Raw genomic sequence first — 18,753 nt, forward strand, 5'->3', positions numbered from 1 at the left:
AGTGTGTTACAAGTGTGTTGGATGTTAGTTCCTACAGTTTTCATGAATTAACTAACATGCGTCAGCAGTAAATTAAAAAGTTATGTTAAAAAAGTTTGCAGATGATTCACAATGTTCCCTACACGCTCAGAAGTCAAAACATCTGTGCAAGACTTAAATGCCTATGATTTTTTTTTCTAAAGGAAATTACTGAACCTGACGTTTTTTCCCCAAAAACTATGCTAAACAAGCAGCAACTTAGAGAAAAAAGCTGCTTTACGGGAGAAAATAATAATCATGGTTGACACAAGGAAAAGCATTCAAATGTTTTCTATTGTTTCCACAAGCCCAGAAGTTTAATAGAAGATGAATGCATCATTCATTAATGTAACTGATAATGTACAAGCAATGAATACAGCTCCAGTGAGAGAAAAGGCATCAGACACTTGGAAGCATTTTTCCCTGACACTTAATGTAAATTATGTGATTTCATTCGGGATATCGGCTTTTATTACTATTATTATTTTAAAATATGGAGCAGAATATACAAGATTCACCGAGGCAAGACAGAGTGTGAATGTGTGCTGAAGGGGAAATAACGGCATTGAGTTTGAATGGCTGTGATTTGCAGTAATGAGCTCTGCGCATTAAAGTTTAATTTACGGCAACTAATGTCAGAGAAAGGCAAATCAAATTTTGAGGCGCTTCAAGGTGGCAACAAATAGTGGAGGTTAGTTGAGCTGTCAATTAACAGCTGGCACAGTGGCTGAGCAGGTTCTATTACATTTTCACAAGTGCTGTCTTTTAATTTGACTGTCAAAGTAAAGTAGAAGAAACACATAAAGATATATAGTAAAAAGAAAAAAGAAAATGTGTGTATGTGTGGCTTTCACTCCTGTCAGTAAAGCCCCCACCCACCCCTTTAAGAGTTACTCTCAAGTTCATCTATGTGTGGGCTACGTGCCCAGGATCTATCTATTGCCAAGATGATCTTGAAGAGTTGGAGAATGAAGTGGAGCAGATGTGAGCGGGGCACTCGGGCAGCATCCTCCCTTCTCCTCGTAAACGCGGGCTGCATTGTTGTGCTGGCACTGCTCTTCCTTTGTCTTATAGCACTGCTAAGTACTGGATAATGTCATTTCACACCATCTGCCCCCAGGCTTCATTAAAGATACATGAATGGGCTATCTTATGAGGAACAGGTGCTATTGTTTGTCCCTCAAGACCCGGCACTCAGGATCTGACTCGGAATACTTGAAGAGGAGCATCTGTAGTGATCAGTCAGACAGACTTGGCCGAGGCCCCCGTCTCTGCCAGCAAGCACTCCAACAGCGGTTTCTGGGGGAACGCAGCCGCCTTGCAACATGTATCATCAATTCAGATGACCTGATGAAGTCTATATCAGGCCAGCGCACAATCTGTTTCCCTCTCAAGGAGATGCTGGTGTTTGATAAATAGAACCAACTTGCTGCTCAACTGTGAGCAGAATACTATATAGAAGCCATATTATGGACGAGCTAATTACAGCAGAAGTTTGCAGTTTTTAGCATAGACAAACACTGGTCTGCTTTAGTTGTTTGATTGAAATGTTACACTTTTCAGTTTCTTCTAGTTCTGCATCTTTATATAATGAGGCTTTATCATCCTTATTTTAAAGTAATAATTGACTTTGACCGATACAGATCATAACAGTGTAACGAGACAACATTAAAAACCTGACTGTAATGGTTAAAAAGCAGCAGCCCATCATAGTGTCAGACTGTGGAAGACAGGTCATATGACTCGGACTCATTCTGATGTGTATAAGGTATACTCAATGTGTAAAAAGACGGCTTAGACTTTGAGGACCCCCCCCAGCATGTGGCACTTGTAACATGTACAGAGGCACACAGTTTGTCAACGTTAATGTGTTATATGTGCTGTGATGAGATTCAGGCTAAAAATTAATACATTTGATTTTTAATATTGCATAATTTGCGTGCTGTTTTGTTGTTCTAGCATCCAACTGTTTACTAGATACCAGTCAGCTTAGCATGCTCTATGGATTAAAAGGACACCATTGCACCTCTAACAGTCTCATTTCACTTTAACTCCCCAACAGATCAGTGAACAAGTCTAAATAATCTACACCTTGTGATATAACACATTTTTCTGTTTTACCACTCCCTTTAGCCATTTAATTTACTCTCCTATCCATCCATCACGTTGTTATGTAGAATAAAAACATTTTTGAAATGTCAAACAACTGAATATTAGATATTTGATTAAAAAATCATAATGACCTTTTAAAAATCAGCCTTTAATTGAGTTATTTCTTGAAGGTTTCTTTTATTAAAAGCAGATAGCACCTAACATACACCTACTATATAACCCTTGATGAAAACCACTCTACAGCAATGCACAAACAAGACATCAGTAGATTCTTCCTATAAAAGAAGTCAGTGTGCTGTTTTTTATAGCCGTGTAGGCATCTACCTTTAACACCCAAGCAGGCAGCTCCAAAACACTGAGTGCAAATGGAGATGTACAGCGCATTACAGCACTCACTTGGGCCCCTGTCAACACCCATGTTCCTCACTGTCTGTTAGAGGCTCTACAAAGCACCCGGGAGGCCTGAAACCCCCTGCCGGCATTTCCTCTGAACCTCCTCACACTTCCATGCGCTGATCTACACACGCGTTTGCTGCTCGCTGTAGACCACAAAGCACTATGTAGAGGAAACTGGGAAAGATCTTGTTTTTATGGACAGAATCTGTAGGTTTTAACAAAATTAGTAGGGAGAAAAGTGCCAAAGAGAGAGCTAATATCCACTTCTTTCTCACTGCTTCTCCTGGTTATTACTTTTAAAGGACCTGTGAGAACCTGGGTCTAAAATCCTGATTAATTGCTACTTGACACCTTTTAACACACCCTTGCGTGTGTGCTAGTCCTGGGCATAATCTGCATTCATTTTACATGAAGAGAGACTTGAAATAAAGGTAAAAAAAAGAAACCTTCAAGTATTTCATTAAAGTACTGACAACAATATGACTACAGTAGTCAAAAAAGAGAAAAAAAATTTACTACTTACACCTAGTAACATTAGAACATGGGATGTCTCTTATCTAATAAAACAGGAGAAAATCTTTTCATAGAGGTTTCTGTAAAATAAATGAGTTCAAACAAATAAAGGGCGTTTAGGGAGGATATAGATTTTCCATTTTTCCCACAATTCTTGAAATTTTTTCTTCTGGAGCCGCAATGAAAAGGTGATTCGTTCCATTACATAGGTTTCATAAGTTATATTGTACCAGTCTTCTATAGTTGGAGTTTCTGGCTTAAGCCATTTGTGATGATGTTTTTAATCCTGCACAATCATGTGGATCATAAAAGGCACTTTTCTCACTAGGAAAAGATCACAATCACCAGCAGTCATTTAGAGGAGGATTCATGTTTCTTTGACACCTCACTTTAATGAAATTACTTCCACACTTTGGTAGCCGTCAGATCCGCAGCTCTCACTAACCTTCTCTTTCACTTTTTCTATAGGAGGAGTTCTGTAATATCACCCAGGGAGCTGAGACTCCAGCTGTTGCTGTATGAACTGATAGTTCACACTTTCCTGCTCTCCACTGAGCACGTCAAAATCACCTTTTGTGATCCATTTAAAGAGAAAGTGAGCTCGAGGTAGCTGGTAAGCCTGGCTCCATCCCAATAACAGCAGCAGCACACAGTAAAACTGACACTAGGCAGCAGGATATGTTTAACACCCGCTGGGTGTACATCATACTAGAGCCTAACCAGGAGGAAAATCACTCAGTTGAAGCACTCCAGGCCAGTTGGATCTCTCTATCACCTCAGGTTTTATTCCTCTATGAAACAATCAACAATTTTTAAACACACATCACTCCTTATCTACAGGTCAGCTGGTTATTCTACAGCTGAACAGTTACATCACAAGGCAGACACATACATTGATCGAACAGAGATGTTTGGATTTGTCTGCAGCTAATGGTAATCAGACAAATGGATCAATAGATTTGAACAAGACTTTGATGCTCCAGACCTCCTCAGCCTTTGAGTCAGAGTCTTCATATTCCCACTCAGTAGACTTCAGAGCACACATTATTCCTGCTCCTTCTGAATGGGAAGGGAAAATACATTGGCGAGGGTCACCAACAAAGGTCCCTTGTCTCGGTCAATTCCCTGACCTTTCTCCTCACTCTCTTCCTGCATCTGAAATCCTTGAATAGCACCCTTTCCTACTGAAGTCAAAGACTGAGCTCTGAAGCCAAAGATCAACAGTGTACAAGCACCAATTTGGAAAAAAACAACCCATAATATTTTCCTTCAATTGTCAGATACAATTTAAACTGTGAATGCAGGTGCTGTTTGCTCAGGGTTGAGTGTAACGCAGCACATCAGTCATGCTTGTGTGTGTGTTACACTGAGTGCTGTTCAGGATAAAGTGCAGCAAATCCAGACACTTGGGTAAAGTCAGGCCATCCAGAGGGAATAACCAATAAATGACTTCTTGTTCCACTAATTCCTTACACAGTAAAACAAGCCCTTTTGGAAAACAGCCATCCCAATATTAAGTCGATGGAGGCTTGAAAGCAAGTTAGTCCAACCCTCTGACCCCAAATCCTTCTGCTCCAGCCCTCCTCCATCTCATTGCTCCTCCTTAGATCCTGAAAATTCATGCTTAAACTGCAGGCTACCTTTTACTTTCAAACACCAGCGACATTTACAGTATTTTGACACACTGGTCTCATTTGATGCACTTTCATTGTTAAATCTTTAAGATGGCAAAATAAAAGCCCTCCCTCAATAAGGTTGAAAATTGCCAAATTGGCTGACAGAATTAGCAAGAGCACAAAGCAAAAATCAGCTCTGCAGTTGTTTAGGAAGATTTATTACTTGCAGGCTATTAAAAGCGGCTTATTTTAAATGTATAGTTTGATTTGTATTAATTGCATTGCATAAATACAGCAAGTTCTTCTGACTCTTGAATTAAATTTCACATATAAAAAAGCAAAAATCAAAGTAAAGCTTCAGGTATGTTCTTCTGTTTCAAGCCTCAGAGGTATTTCCATGCCAAAGCTTTGGATAGCATTAAACTTCATATATTAGATTGATAAAACCTTAAGCACAGTAAAAGCACAAATTTATGTCTTTAGATTTAATAAAACAGAAGCACTTTTGCCGGCAGACAATACATTTAATGCAAGTTATGGAGGACAGACCACTAACATTTTGCTGGTGTCTTTGGCTCATATCATAATAAGTGTTTGTTTATTGGGATGTGAGCCGGATAAACTAGTGAAATGTTAGTGTATGGTTCTGATACTTAGATTTAAAGATGTACTGCCCACCTTTTTGCATTACATTGCATTCATACAGATCATTCAAACTGAAAATGTAGTCATATGCCTCTAAAGAATATCATTCTTTTTGGGGGAAGCTTTTCCTGTTTCAAGGCCTGGCTGTAAAATTAAAGCTCATAGTAAACTGGTCAAATCTGCAGGGACTTCCTCAAACAGCATGTGATATGATGGGATAGAAGAGAACAGACACAAACAAACCCACAAGTGGGCTTGTAGCTGGCATCAGTATGCTGCAGATTTAACCTCACTGTATGGATAAGGGAATAAGTGAAATGCCTCTGACCCTCACAGCAGGGGACCGAGTGAGGTTCTAAAGAACATACCTAGTAACCAGACCTAAACAGCTGCTGTTACAATCTTGACTGTTCAGTATTTCTAGAATAAGCGTTAGAAATAAGTTTCCCTTTAAATTTGCATTGCATTATGATATTTCAATATATTGCTGTTACTGCTCTTCAACAATGTACAAATGTGTGAAACCTTTTGCAGTGAAAACTTACTAAAAGAAGTTTTTTTTTTTTTGTCTGACCCAAACAGCAGAACATCCCCTATTTGTGTGATGTTATTGTCCACATTGTGGCTGGACTTCCCCCTCTGTCCTGTCCTCTCATCATTGACTGAGACTCTGTCTTCACTTTTACCTCCCAGCTGCTGGGGCCACAGAACAACAACAGAGCCTATTCTGTTGTTCAACAGAGAGGAGGCCTTTCAGGAGCAGCCGCAGACACAAATGCACTGAGACTTTCAAACATGCTCAGATATCATCACCTAATAATGCCCAAGTAAACAAAAGCATTACTGAAAGATCAATCAAATCAAGATGATGTGTTGTTAGAAATTAACTGCAAGGATTAGTGATGTTATTAAGGAAACATTTGAAAGAAATGCATATAACTTTGAAGGAACTAAGTCTGGTAAAAACAAACAAAATCTCCTACAATCCTCCTTCTATGTAAAACTGTTGAGGACAAAATGGCTCATTCATTGTGTTGTGTTGGGGAATGCTTGGACTCTCCTCCGCCCTAAAAACAAAAAGCTCCCTTTCTTCGTTGGCCCTGGGTTGAATGCTTTGCTTTGCCACCCAAGCCCTAAGAAAACACGCGCCCCTTTCTCCCTGCCGGCTGCCCGTACACAGTAGAGCCTGTTAGTGCAGCTCTTTCTCCCGGCAAGTGTGCCCGCCACTGAAGACGATAGCCATGCAAAGCCAATGCAAAGACAAAACAGTTTGCTTAACATTAGCAGAGAAAACATGGAGAGGGAGAGGAAACTAAATCCACATCACACTGGAGGATGTGTTCTCCCTTAACTGATATTTTCCTTACCAGGGTTGGGGGTACAATGGGTGTAAAGTGTAGGGGCTGTGAGCTCCAAACAGGTGCTGTATGGTGAAATTCACCCTCAGCACAAACCTGCTTCATTCATCACACATGTTTGTGAAGGCGATGTTCAGTTATCAGGATTATTTAGCACCCCTGTTCCTTTAAAAGGCAAGTCCGGGTTCCTGTGTACCTGTTAATCTTTAGTCATGTGTTGATTATTCCCATCACCTGTAAGATCTGATATAAAGCTTGAAGTTTGTACCATATATTAAGCCATCCCATGGCTGTTTTATAAACCCCTCAGGTGTCTCATTTAAATTAGACTGTGTGAGTTCACACGTTCTAGGCATTCATGTGGCACATCTCAGATGGAGGCTCTTAATTATCGTTGCTTAAACTGCTGAGGTGTCTGAACACAAAGGCCAATTACACAAAAGCATGGCTTTATTGTGTAATTTATGTCAATAGTGGATAGATGTTTGTACAGACACTACAAGCAAGCATATGTTTCATTTGACTGTGTTTAAAGATGCCCAACAGAAGGACAGAAATCAGCTCTTATGCTTTGTCAAAATGGATAGATCCATCGATATATTTTTAATCTAAATCTAGCAGAATCTATTCATCTTTTTAGTTTAAAGCAGCTCTGTAGCCCTGTCTGTGAACCCCAACTTATAGCCTCACAGTTTTCAGAAAAGAGATGGTGCATTTCATCCAGAGGCAAAGGAGACACAATCATGTCCTAATTGGCCAAAAACCCACAGACCTCAGACCATTCAAACATCATGTACTGTTTGAATTCCTTAAGCAAGAATTTGTTTTAACAGGCAAATGGCAATTCACACTGAATGTTCATCCACTTAGCTTCATTTGCAAGCCATCACTGCCATGCTGAGGGTGTATCTATTACACCTTTTTGCGCATCATTAACTTTTAACAGGGCCACGATGGCTTTATTGTTGAAATTGCACATGACTTTGTTTAACGTCAGCATTTCTTCTGCTTCCTGACAAGAAGTCACATTTCATAACTAATTAAATTGATCTCCCCCTCCTTCCCGCCAATAGAGTCCACTAAATGGAATTATTTGTATCCAAGTGTCAATATATTAAATCACAGGGGCTAATGAGTTGGGTCACCGCTTTCTTTTATCTTCAGTCTTGCATGTGCACATCTTCATCAGCTAACAGTCTCCTTAAATGGAGGATGAACATGCTGGACTGAGCCTCCTTGGGCAAGAGCCAAGGCTGTCTGACTGGGCTGTTAATGCCCCCACATAATCCTACCAGCACAGGCTAACACAGAGCTCTTCAACACAAGGGAGAGCAGCACACACTCATGTACACACAGCAGCGCACACTTCACACTCACACTCACATAATCATCGCCCTGCTCTATTATTCTCTTATTATCATACTAACAGTTCCTATCTAGCTGTGCTAATTGGGGGACTTACACATTCTCTTTAACAATGTCTGTTTTTTGTGCTTTTTTGCCAGTGCATTAATAAGAGTCTCAAACTGAGAAAATCATTTGTGTCGAGAAGACAACAAAAGCATCTGAGAATACACAAATTAGCCCTATTATTTTTCTGCAATTACCATACAGCTCTGTGTTTATTTAAACTCATCTGATTGATTTAAAATATTTACCATAATGTTTTATTTGTGCAGCCTTTTCTTCTCTAAATTGGTAACCAAACAGAATCGGTTCATTAAATAACTGCACTGGATTGGGTAACATGCATGTTCCTTTTCATTGCAAAATAGAGTATGCAAACCAGTAGTGCTAAAAGCCAATTTAGCTCTCAGAACAAACACCAGTTTAAAAGAATGTGTTTGTGTTTATGCTCAGGAAACTTGTTTGACAGCTGTTTGTTCACCACATGACAAAAATTTTACGCTCCGCTGTAGATAAAAGCTCCACAAATTAATGGTAACACAGCTGCTGTTGCAAAGTATTCTGGTAGATGCATCAGTCAGTGTGGGGCTCGTGAGGATGAGGCAAAAAGGCCAATTATTAGGCGAACACTGCCTTTCAGTGACAAAAAAAACCCTAACATTGACTTGATGATTTGTGTTTGACCAGGACCGTGACCCCAAGTATCCCAAACAGCACACAGCTGACTCAGACTAGACTGGCAGCACAACAAGAATGTGAAAGTCCTTGAGGGGTACAGATAAGGCAAGAGTTGGAGTTTTGTCAAAAATCAGTGAGACTACTTGATGATATCTGCAGAATAGACAACTTATTAGGCATGGCAGATGTCTGAAATCTTGCTTGACCAATGCTATAAAACACAGCAGATAACATTCAAATCTGCCAAGATCATGTACTGTTTCAATAGTACTTCATCTTCTGCCAAATTTGATCCAAAATGCACATAAACTGACAGATGATGACATTATTGATGAGGCAATCAATAGATTCACCTTTAAACTGATAACATGCCAATATTTAAAAAGTATGTGGTGTATTTATAAAGTTTAAGTGTTTAATTGTGCAAACCCCATTGCTATAAAATTCAGAGACCCTTTTGCAGAGCTCCCCCCGAGGATTCTCTCTGGAAGAGAGGTAAATGGGAAATCCATGTGCAACTGACTTAAACACACTACTCTCAACCTTTTTATACATAAAAAAATAAAGTTTAACTGTAATATGTAAAAATAATTTGCCTGTGTAATGAAAAAAACTAGATAGCCCATCTTTCAAAGAAGCTAAATGCTGCCGTAATTTAATTGCATCTTTAATCTTGGGACCTTTTGCATCCAGACATTGAACTCTCTGCATGTCCCCCACTGTTTCTTTACACCATTAAAGACACATGCAAGAAAGCCTCCAAGACTTTGAAGTGTGCAGTGGACAACAATATACTGGCCTTTTCCTCTCTTTAATCTCTGTTTCTTTTCTTTTGCTCAAATGGAAGTGATGCACACGCTCTGTGTGTGTTTGTGTATCTCTGTGGACACAAGGTTAAAGGTGTGATTCAGGTGGACAGATTAAATGTGGTCAGTATTGTTCTAAGTCAGGTCAAAGGGAGATTAAAAAAAAGACATGATCTGCTTGACTTAAGGTTACAACAGCATGTAATTAGTAATTTAGACAATGGCTTTCATAGAGCTGCCCTATCTCTGACATGTTCTATTTCAAATGGACAAATAATTTAAATAAAGTGCTTTGGATTAAAAGTGTTTCTCTGTTTCATCTTGGTAGCTGTTTTCTCCAGCCTGTTTGTGAAGATAAAGTTCACCCTGACCTTTCCAGCAGCATTTATTCTCTTGATGTGTGTATTAGTGCACAGGTCCATGTGTGCCTGTGTGCTGTACACCAACACCTCTATACATGTGTAGTGGAAGAAAATCTGAGTGACGTTAGCCATGTGATAACTGAAGCAACCTTTAGAGGCCAATCCCTGACAGTCACCATACGTTTGAATTTTAAGGCCTTAAAGAGTCTGATTTTACCAATGAGAGGTCTTAAATTTTAGGATACATGTTCTTATCCAATCTTTATTTTCTGTCACAAATTACAGCATAAATAATCTCCAGAATTTGGGGAATGTAGTATGGGATATTCTAACTTCCTTGGGGAGGACCCCAGACCCCTTATTCTAACAGATTTTCCCCCTTCATTTTCAAATCCAGAAGTTTCCTCTGGAATCAGAGTCAAATCTTGATTTGGCATCTTGATCATGAACTTGGGTTTTACCCGTGTGCTTGTGGCACGGAAATTGAGAGTAGTTTTAATTTGGATATGTTTTCAGGACCTGTTTTCTTTCTTACCTCACTACACTATTTTGCCTTTCAGCTCTTGGAAAATGCCTTTCCTTTCACTTTTAAAAAGCACAGTTGAAGGAGTATGCCAGAAACCCAAGTTGATAGTCAACTGATGATCAACATGAGGCTCTTTAGCTGTTCATCTGTGTAGAGCAAGAGAAAGTGGGAGTTTTTTTAAATGCTCATTAAGCCTGAGAGATGCTTATCTTATCCTTGGAGAAAATACAGATCACAGCTCATTTTGTGTTTTTTTTTTCAGTCGTGTTGGGAAGCATTTTTCTGCCGATGTATACGTTTAATTGTCATGTGCATCTTGGTGGTGTTTCAAATTTTCCTCTAAATCAACTCAAGAGTTAATCTCATCCAGAGATTGAATTAGTGCCAACTTGATTTCAGCGACTAAAGGATGGAGTGATGGAATACAAACAAGCCGAGAGAAAAACACACAAAGCCTTGAGCTTAAACTTTTGATAAGCCCCTAACACTGCAATCAAAACATCTGCTATCTTAAAACAAGTGACATTGTAATCCCAAAGGACAAAGACTAAATCTCTCTCCCTCTCTTGTAGGAATGATGAGAAAGGATAAAAGCAGGGATGGCTATTCAAAAGGGAGGCTTGATTATACTGCCTTGCTTCTAACCTCACTAACTAAACCTCCAGTAACTACACTTTTCTGACAGATTCCCTTCATCCACTTCCCACATATAGCGTGCCAACAACAGTCTCCAGTTTCAGTCCCTGTGGTTTTATTGTTTGGACAGTTTACAATGTCCATTGATGTGATCAGTTACATCATCAATACGAGACCTCAGCAAGGGGCGTTCTTTTGGTTTTTCTCCCTGAAGCCAAAACAGAAGGACTTTGATGGCCGGTTGGGTCTCCTATAAAGTTTAGTGCTCTCCATGCTAATAGTAGAGTAACTCGATCCCCCAACACTGCTCACCACTTTGCTGCAAGTCTGTGACATACAGGCTGGGAGCTTGTTTACAGAACTAATTAAGTCAAAGCTGTTATATATTAAGATGGCTGGGGCAATTTTAAGAGGCACCAGTAATGAAAACAGAGTGGCAACAAATGCTTCTCTAACTTGGCTTTCACTCTCCTTTTTCTGCTCTCTTTGGTCCTCCAACTCTAGAGGAGTACTCATCTGCAGCCACTCAGTGTAAAAAAGAAAAAAAAATGTTTTAACCACAAAAAGTTAGTATATGTTGTCATTTAGAAAAAGTGAAATGAGCTGGTACTTATAATCCTTTGGTTAGCTGAAGTTTACCTCACTGAACCAGGACGCAAACCAGGGGCTTTCTGAGAGTGAGGTCACAGCAGACACCACTACTCTATGAAGCAACTTTACACATTATCATCTTAGATAATTTTTTTTTATATGGGTTCACTTTTTATAAGGAATAGTCTTCTGACTCATGTAAATTTTTGTACATTTGTTTAGATGACATACAAGCAAAACATCGAGTTATCACAACATTTACTCTGATTCCTAGTTCATTAAGTAACCATGGCTGTTTTTTTGCAGTAAGTGAAGGAGAACTTGTTTAGCCTTTGAAGGTTTATATAGGGGATTATCAGGGATGGGCATGATCAGACCTATTTGAAGTTTCTGAAGCAGTCCTTGTTAATCATTTGACGATGCTCTAGATGGGCAGTGGAACAGATGGTCCAAACATGAGACTATTTTGTTTAATTGTGGATGTGATTTATTTTTTTATCATGTGGTCAAGGGAGACGCTGCCTAACTCCACTCTGCAAGGGACGACTTTACTTGTATCTCTGTTCAAGTGTTTGAAATGGATATTTAGAAGTACGATCCCACACGCACTCGACCCCCCACCCTCTCTCCAAACTATGCATCAAGGGGAATTTTCAGGTATCATTTGCCTTTAACTTTGTGATGAAAGCAAGAGTCTCGAAAAGTGAAATGCATTAGGGCTTTGCCCTTATGCTCAATGAGCATCAATAAAGGGCCCTCCATGATATGAGTATAACTAGCCCCTCAGTGGTGTATAAGGTACTTCATTTGAGAGTGTTTTCTAGACAGGATGTCATGTGCCTCTCTTTAGTGGAGTGTAATGTGGAAGTATTTTTTCCAATATAGAGTCCACTGCTGAAGTGAAAGGTCCAGGATTGTGGCTTTTTCAAGAACGTGTTGACATGAAAAGAGCTCTTGATAAAGGCATTAAATCTGGTTGTTGTGTTTACAGCCATGAGAAGCCTGAAGTTTTGCATTTATCTAAGAACAAACTGATATGGCATGAAACAAGGCACCATTCTCCTTTCCTATTGTACAAAGGGGAAAAATGCTCTGTAGTTGGAGAAAAACCTGCATGAAGGAGTGCTTGACAAATAGTTGTAAGTGAATGTTTGGAGAGGAAAGAAAAAAAGAGTAAAAAGAAAGGAGATGATAGGGAGTTGTCAGTTAAAAGAACAAGTGGAGGAGGAGGTGGTCAGCGGAGAAGGATGTGCCTGACACTGAGAACGCCCAGCAGGATAACGTTAGCTTCACACAGTCAGACAGGCTCTCAGCCTTGACCACTGCCAGTAACAAACCCTGGATTACCTTGAACTGTTTCACCATGGTCGGCTATGTGCTTTCTGGGTGGTCTTTTAATGCAGTGCTATGTATTGTATCAAAATATGCACAATAGATGACATATACTTATTAAAAGAGTGATATTGTCCAGCTGGATTTGGAAATAGTACATGAATATAAACCAGAAGGGAAAAAGGAACTATAAGAAATAACATACACAATGTCAGCCATTCTGCTTTAATGACAATATAAGTTTAAGTTATGAAAGCATGCCACGTTGCCTGTCTGGGACCGTCTCATTTCAGAGGCATTTACCAGCCTCTTTCATGTCCCCCACCTCCAGGCTCTTCTCCATCAACAGGACTCATTAGCTGTTGTTACACCCACCCCCCACCCCTCTCTTTTTTTGTTCATTAAGATGTGCTAATTATTCTCCTCCATATTTTAAAGCCCTCCCAATTACCAACAGGCTATTAACATTTGATGAGAGTGATGAATGTTAGAGTGACACAAAAATTAAAGATAAAAAGACAAGAAATAGAAGAAAAAGAGTGAATACAGATAAGAAGGAAGGACAACCGAAGTTAGCAAGGATATTAACTTTAATGCCTAATTAGTTGATCTTGGTCTCTAAGTGAAGAGATATGTCTGCAGATGTGCACAAATAAGACTGAAGATGGAGAAACATCATGACTAGAAAAGAAGTGAGAGGTGTAGGCTGATGTTTGATAGGGGGGCAACAGAAACACTTTGACTGACCTGGATCTGCTGCTGGAGGAGGTTGATTTTGTGCTGCTGCTGCAGGAGCTGCTGCTGTTGTCTTGCAATCTGGTTGGAAACAAAAGCAAAGAGGGAAATAAAAGATCTGAGGTTAACCAGACAAAGAATAGAAAGAAATTAAGGGTCCGCCTGTTATCAGTGTGGGTGATTATTGAGGCTGATATTTGGCATTTGATTTTACTGAAAATTGCCAAAAAAAAACTAATCAAAAAGTGCATTACTTGGCTCCAATCAAAGGTGTGTATTCCCCTCTTGCTTTAGTTTCACTCTCCAAAATCTCACAAATTGTCTTGCATACAAAACAATCTGATTGGCTAGATTTCACATGAATGGCAGCCAATGAGTTCTTAAGCCTGAGTGCCACTGACACAGTGAGAGTATGACATCACTTTTCGCGTTTTCCTGCTGTGCTGTCCCTCATGCTGATAGAGCTGGGGTTAAATTGTTTAATTTCCTTTATTTTTTTGATCATGCATTTTTTTCTTTTGCCACATGCATTTTTTGTACATCATAATAAATGCATATTAGTACCAAGTATTGATAATTGGTCTCACAAACTACTAACAATCGATATCAGTATTGGCCTGAAAATCCAATATCGGCCGACCCCTATTACAGAGTAGGATCTAAGCAACACACCGCTGCAAATCTGTCAGAATATATCTAGTTATTTCAGTAAAAATGAAACAAACTGCTCTGAACAGCAAATTCAAAAACAGTGGTTAAAAGAATAAATAATTTACGGGATGGACAAATGTGGTTATGATGGAGATAACTGCTGCAGGCAGTGTGCGGGTGACAGAGGTCCATGCTGCTCCTGAGTGACAAGCAGGGCCCTGCTGCAATCCTTCTCATTCCTGCGTCCCCCTTCCCTAACATGCCCACTTCATTGAGCATGACAACCTAGTTTTAAGTGTCATTTAATTTTCATTTTTAAATATAATTACAAAGTGTTCACTGTAAGATATCGGTCGTCTGCAAATGTGTCAAGATTAATTTGTGCTGGCTTCCTCACGAGTGTCAACAGTTAATTACTGTGTTGTATCTTGATGGCTCGATGACATTCTAGCTCTCAGTGGGCTCCCTCTCTCTACCCTCCTGCTCTCTCTCTTTCTCTCTCTCTTCCATTTTATTAATATTCTTCCATTTTAAAATCAAATCAAATGATAAAACCACTTACGTCACTGTTCATTTTATGCTGCAATGTCTACAAAAGCCTACAGAATCAAATGTAGTTTGCAAATGAGCACGATTGATTGAAAAAGAAATCAATACTGTTAATGTATTATTAGTGTACTATGACCAAATGCATCACTCCAAGGTATACGCTCTATCTGTTCATTTAGCACACTGAGGTCTGAGAGTGTGCTGAGAAAACTCTGAGTGAACTCCTCGCTGATAATTGACTCATAGCCATTAGGCTGGCTGCTGATAATAAAAGTGTCGCCCGTGTGGATAGTTTGTGTCCTTATTTCTTCCCAGGCATTAACACACTTCATGGCCTCTGCTAATTTGCTGATTTGTACAATATGGCTCATTGGCCTGATTCAGGCTGCAAATCTAATGCCAGTCTTGTTCTAATAGGAGTCGATTTATAAGATATAGAGGACTTCCATGTTTAATATAACGTTTAATTCAACACTTTCCCCAGCATTTGTTAGTACAAGTCATAATAGCATTTTTCTACCACACAGCACAAATGTGGGCGAGGGAGCATGACAGAAAGATTTGAGGTAATATAAAATATAACATCTCCTAAATTTAATATTATTCCAACTTTGTGCAGAGGACTGAGAATTTATTGGTATATTTCAGGCGTGAAATTTAATATGAAATAGAGTAAAGTGGCAGTGTCTTACAAATGTTTTAATCTTGTTGGATTATAAATACATAAGGGGAAATAGAGTAAACAGAATAGAAGGAGGATGGTTCTAACTAAAAAAAGGGGAGAAAACAGCAATGGTGGTGGTGAATTAAAGGCTGTTGCCTGCCGTAGAAAAAGAGAAATACTGTGTGAAAATGAAAACAGTGAGCAGTTACCTGCTCCTGCTGCTGACGTGCTAACTCCATTTGCTGCCTCTGTTTCTCCATTTGTGAGGCGGCGAGTTTCTTCTGTTCATCGTGGGCTGCCAGTAGCTGTTCTCGCAGGCTGATCAGCTGGGTGATCATCGTAGAGAGCTGGTGCTCCTTTTCTGCCAGGCTCTCTGGAGTACCTGGTGGTAGAAGAGAGAGAGAGAGAGCAATGTCAAGAGTGAAAGGGATCAACACAAGGTTAAGAGCACAGGATACAGGTATGTGTAAAGTGCACCTGTAAGAAGAAAATGAAGAATAAAGTAGATTAAAAGGCTTCCTAGTTGCTTGTATTATATGACAAGGGTTTATTTTTTTCTAAGAAAGTCTGCAGAAGGTCTTGATCATTGTACACAGCTAAATATGGAGAAGTGACCATGCTGCATACACTGATCTGGTGTTATATTGTGCTATAGTATTGTACACAATATTTCCCACAAAGAAAACCACACAGGCAGCAACCAACTGCAGGGAATTCACTAGAAAGTGGTAAGGTCACACAGCCTGGAGTTGTCTGTTTTACTGAAGCTGCTGTTCACAGCTCTCACTAGAAGAAAAGGAAGGAATTGTTCCCAGCACTCAGACAAAAAGCTGCGGGGAGCTGTCAAACTGAGATGTCAGACTACCGAGGGGGGATATAAAGGAAGTGTTGAGAGTCAGTGTTTGTGCTGGACTCAACACCACACAAGTTTGTCATTATTCAGCTGCTCCAGTAACTCAGAGAGAAGGAAACTTCTTACTGACTTCTGAAGGTATTGTTAGGGGGAGGAAAAAAGATTTGTACTAAACATATGGTCCAAAGCACAGTAGAAATCATAGGAAGGAAGCTGTGTTGCTGCCATCAACTCTTATCACTTTTCTGTTTTATTATATGTTGTTTATGCAAAACTCCAAGGAAACAAAAAGCTGGGACTGACCAATAGTCTCTCGTCTCTCTACAATCTCATGTGGAAGTAGTGTGTGATAGAGAGAGCAGCTCAGCTGCACTGCTCTCTCCCTCCTCCTAATCAATGCTAAGTGATCCTACCATTGACTTACACCGCCAACATAATTGCCAGTGAGAGGCTAGACAGTAACTCACTCTCCTCCCACCGCACTCCTGTGTGACAAGCTGATCCCAGAGAACATACTACAAAAAAAGAGTAATAGGAAAACTGACAAGAGACAGAGAGAAGAGGAGAGAAGGATAAAAGCAGAAAGATTCAGATAACAGTACAGTGAAGTCTGGCCTGAGGCCAGCAGGAGCTGAATTCTTTCCTGGGTGTCTTCCCCTCTTCTCTGGCCACATCTGTCTTGAGTTTCTCCGAGAGCTCCCAGGGGCCCTCTCCACTCAAACTATTTTAATTTGACTAAACACCTGATTTATTTTATCTCTCCGATGAGGAAAGTCGTTTGTCTTAATAGGGCTTGTCAACCTCCAGAACCCATTCAGGGCAATTTACTGGCAGGCTTGTCTGAACCTCGGCTTGCCTCGCTCTGCCTCCACTGCCTGCTGCAATGGAAGAGAGCTGCAATTCTCCATTTATCCTCCCTACGAAAAAAGCACCTAAAAGCAGCTATTCATTGAGCCTGCGTGCAGTCTCCAAGGCCTGAATTGACTTCTTATTCACCGACTACACTTGTTGTGAATGGCTTATCTGTAAAATTGATACAATCAGCACCAATTTTATTAACCTTTGGCTATGTCCATGAAGGGGCTGCCTTTTGCAAGTCACCAGCAAGATACATCAATTGATGTCACAATAAATCACTGCTATCAATACTGAGGTGGGACTGATGAAGGCAGGAAGGTACTGAAAAATGAGAGCAAAAAGAAAAGGAACACAGGGAAAAAGAAAATGATCATCGGATGATGATGAGGGACATGAGGCATTGAGGCCAAAGGAGATGACCTTGAGTTGGAAACCAAACATCTGGACTCACTGATGCCCTCCCAGCCTGCCTAATTACACATTTCTGTGGATTACTCACCTAGTGTAGGTGTGTTTACTCTGTAAAAATACAAAATTACAATAATTAACAGGAATGTAAAGCACATTTTTGTTTTTGTGTTTGTGTGCTTGAATTTGCAGCAGGCCGTTGCTTATAGTCCACAGAATGATCTGATGGACTAGCTCAAGTGTGGAGAGCTCAGTCCTGCCCGGACACCAAAAGAATACTAACAGAGGGCCCATTTTTTTGATGCTGAGCTGAATTGTTGGAAGCCCAAACTGCCCTCTGTCCTGAAATTTGAGCCTTCCTTTTTTAACCATATTAAATACTTGTTTTTGCTTTTTTTTGTTTAAATAAAATCTAGCATCATTCAGATAAGTGCTGAATGCTAAAAAGTACTTGAACAGCTTTTTCCCTTTCGAGACCGTACAAAGCTTTGTGGACATATGTTTTTTGTTGGGTACTGAGTGTAAAAAATCTCTTTCTTCCTGCTTTAAATTATGGATCAGCTTTAAAATGCAGATAAAACTTTTATTGGGTGGTGCAGAAGAGGAGAGTCGTGGTCTGTGTCTGACCAGTATGCTGACAAAGGAGGCTGTTTCCTGCATATTGCATGGCTTTTAACAGCAGTGGGGCTGGGGTCTGCCTGTTAACATGTCTCCTCACATTGAGCTTCCGATGGCAGACAGACAGTCCAGAGATGCCTTGGCGCTACATAAACCCCAGCAGTCGGCCCAGACCTTAACATGTTGTGACATCCTCCTGTTAGATGACTGAAGCTCCGTAGGACAATACCAGCCTGACACAGGAAGAGGATTCCAGGAGCCAACGGTCAAGCTATTTTGGCACTTTTCTTGTTTTCGTCAGGCCTTGGTGTTAACTTAAGAGATGTTAGATTGACACATTGGAGGAGGAGGAGGAGATGCTAAAGCTGTGTTGTTCAGCTCCAGCCCATTCAGAATTCACCTTTTGAGATTCCTGCCCTCT

General features: G+C 40.1%; 1 protein-coding gene across 3 annotated transcripts in view; it reads right to left on the reverse strand.

The window, feature by feature from the left end:
* Window positions 1-18,753, reverse strand: part of sox6 (SRY-box transcription factor 6) — a 154,742-nt gene that overhangs the window by 49,936 nt on the left and 86,053 nt on the right. For all 3 annotated transcript variants that reach the window (XM_041786049.1, XM_041786059.1, XM_041786038.1), the window contains 2 exons: window positions 15,805-15,977; window positions 13,744-13,812 (listed from right to left, as the gene is read on the reverse strand). In XM_041786049.1, the coding sequence (XP_041641983.1) occupies window positions 13,744-13,812; window positions 15,805-15,977 (242 nt within the window). The remainder of the gene's footprint in view (window positions 1-13,743; window positions 13,813-15,804; window positions 15,978-18,753) is intronic.

Source organism: Cheilinus undulatus, linkage group 1, assembly GCF_018320785.1.
Source record: "Cheilinus undulatus linkage group 1, ASM1832078v1, whole genome shotgun sequence".
Classification (NCBI taxonomy): domain Eukaryota; kingdom Metazoa; phylum Chordata; class Actinopteri; order Labriformes; family Labridae; genus Cheilinus; species Cheilinus undulatus.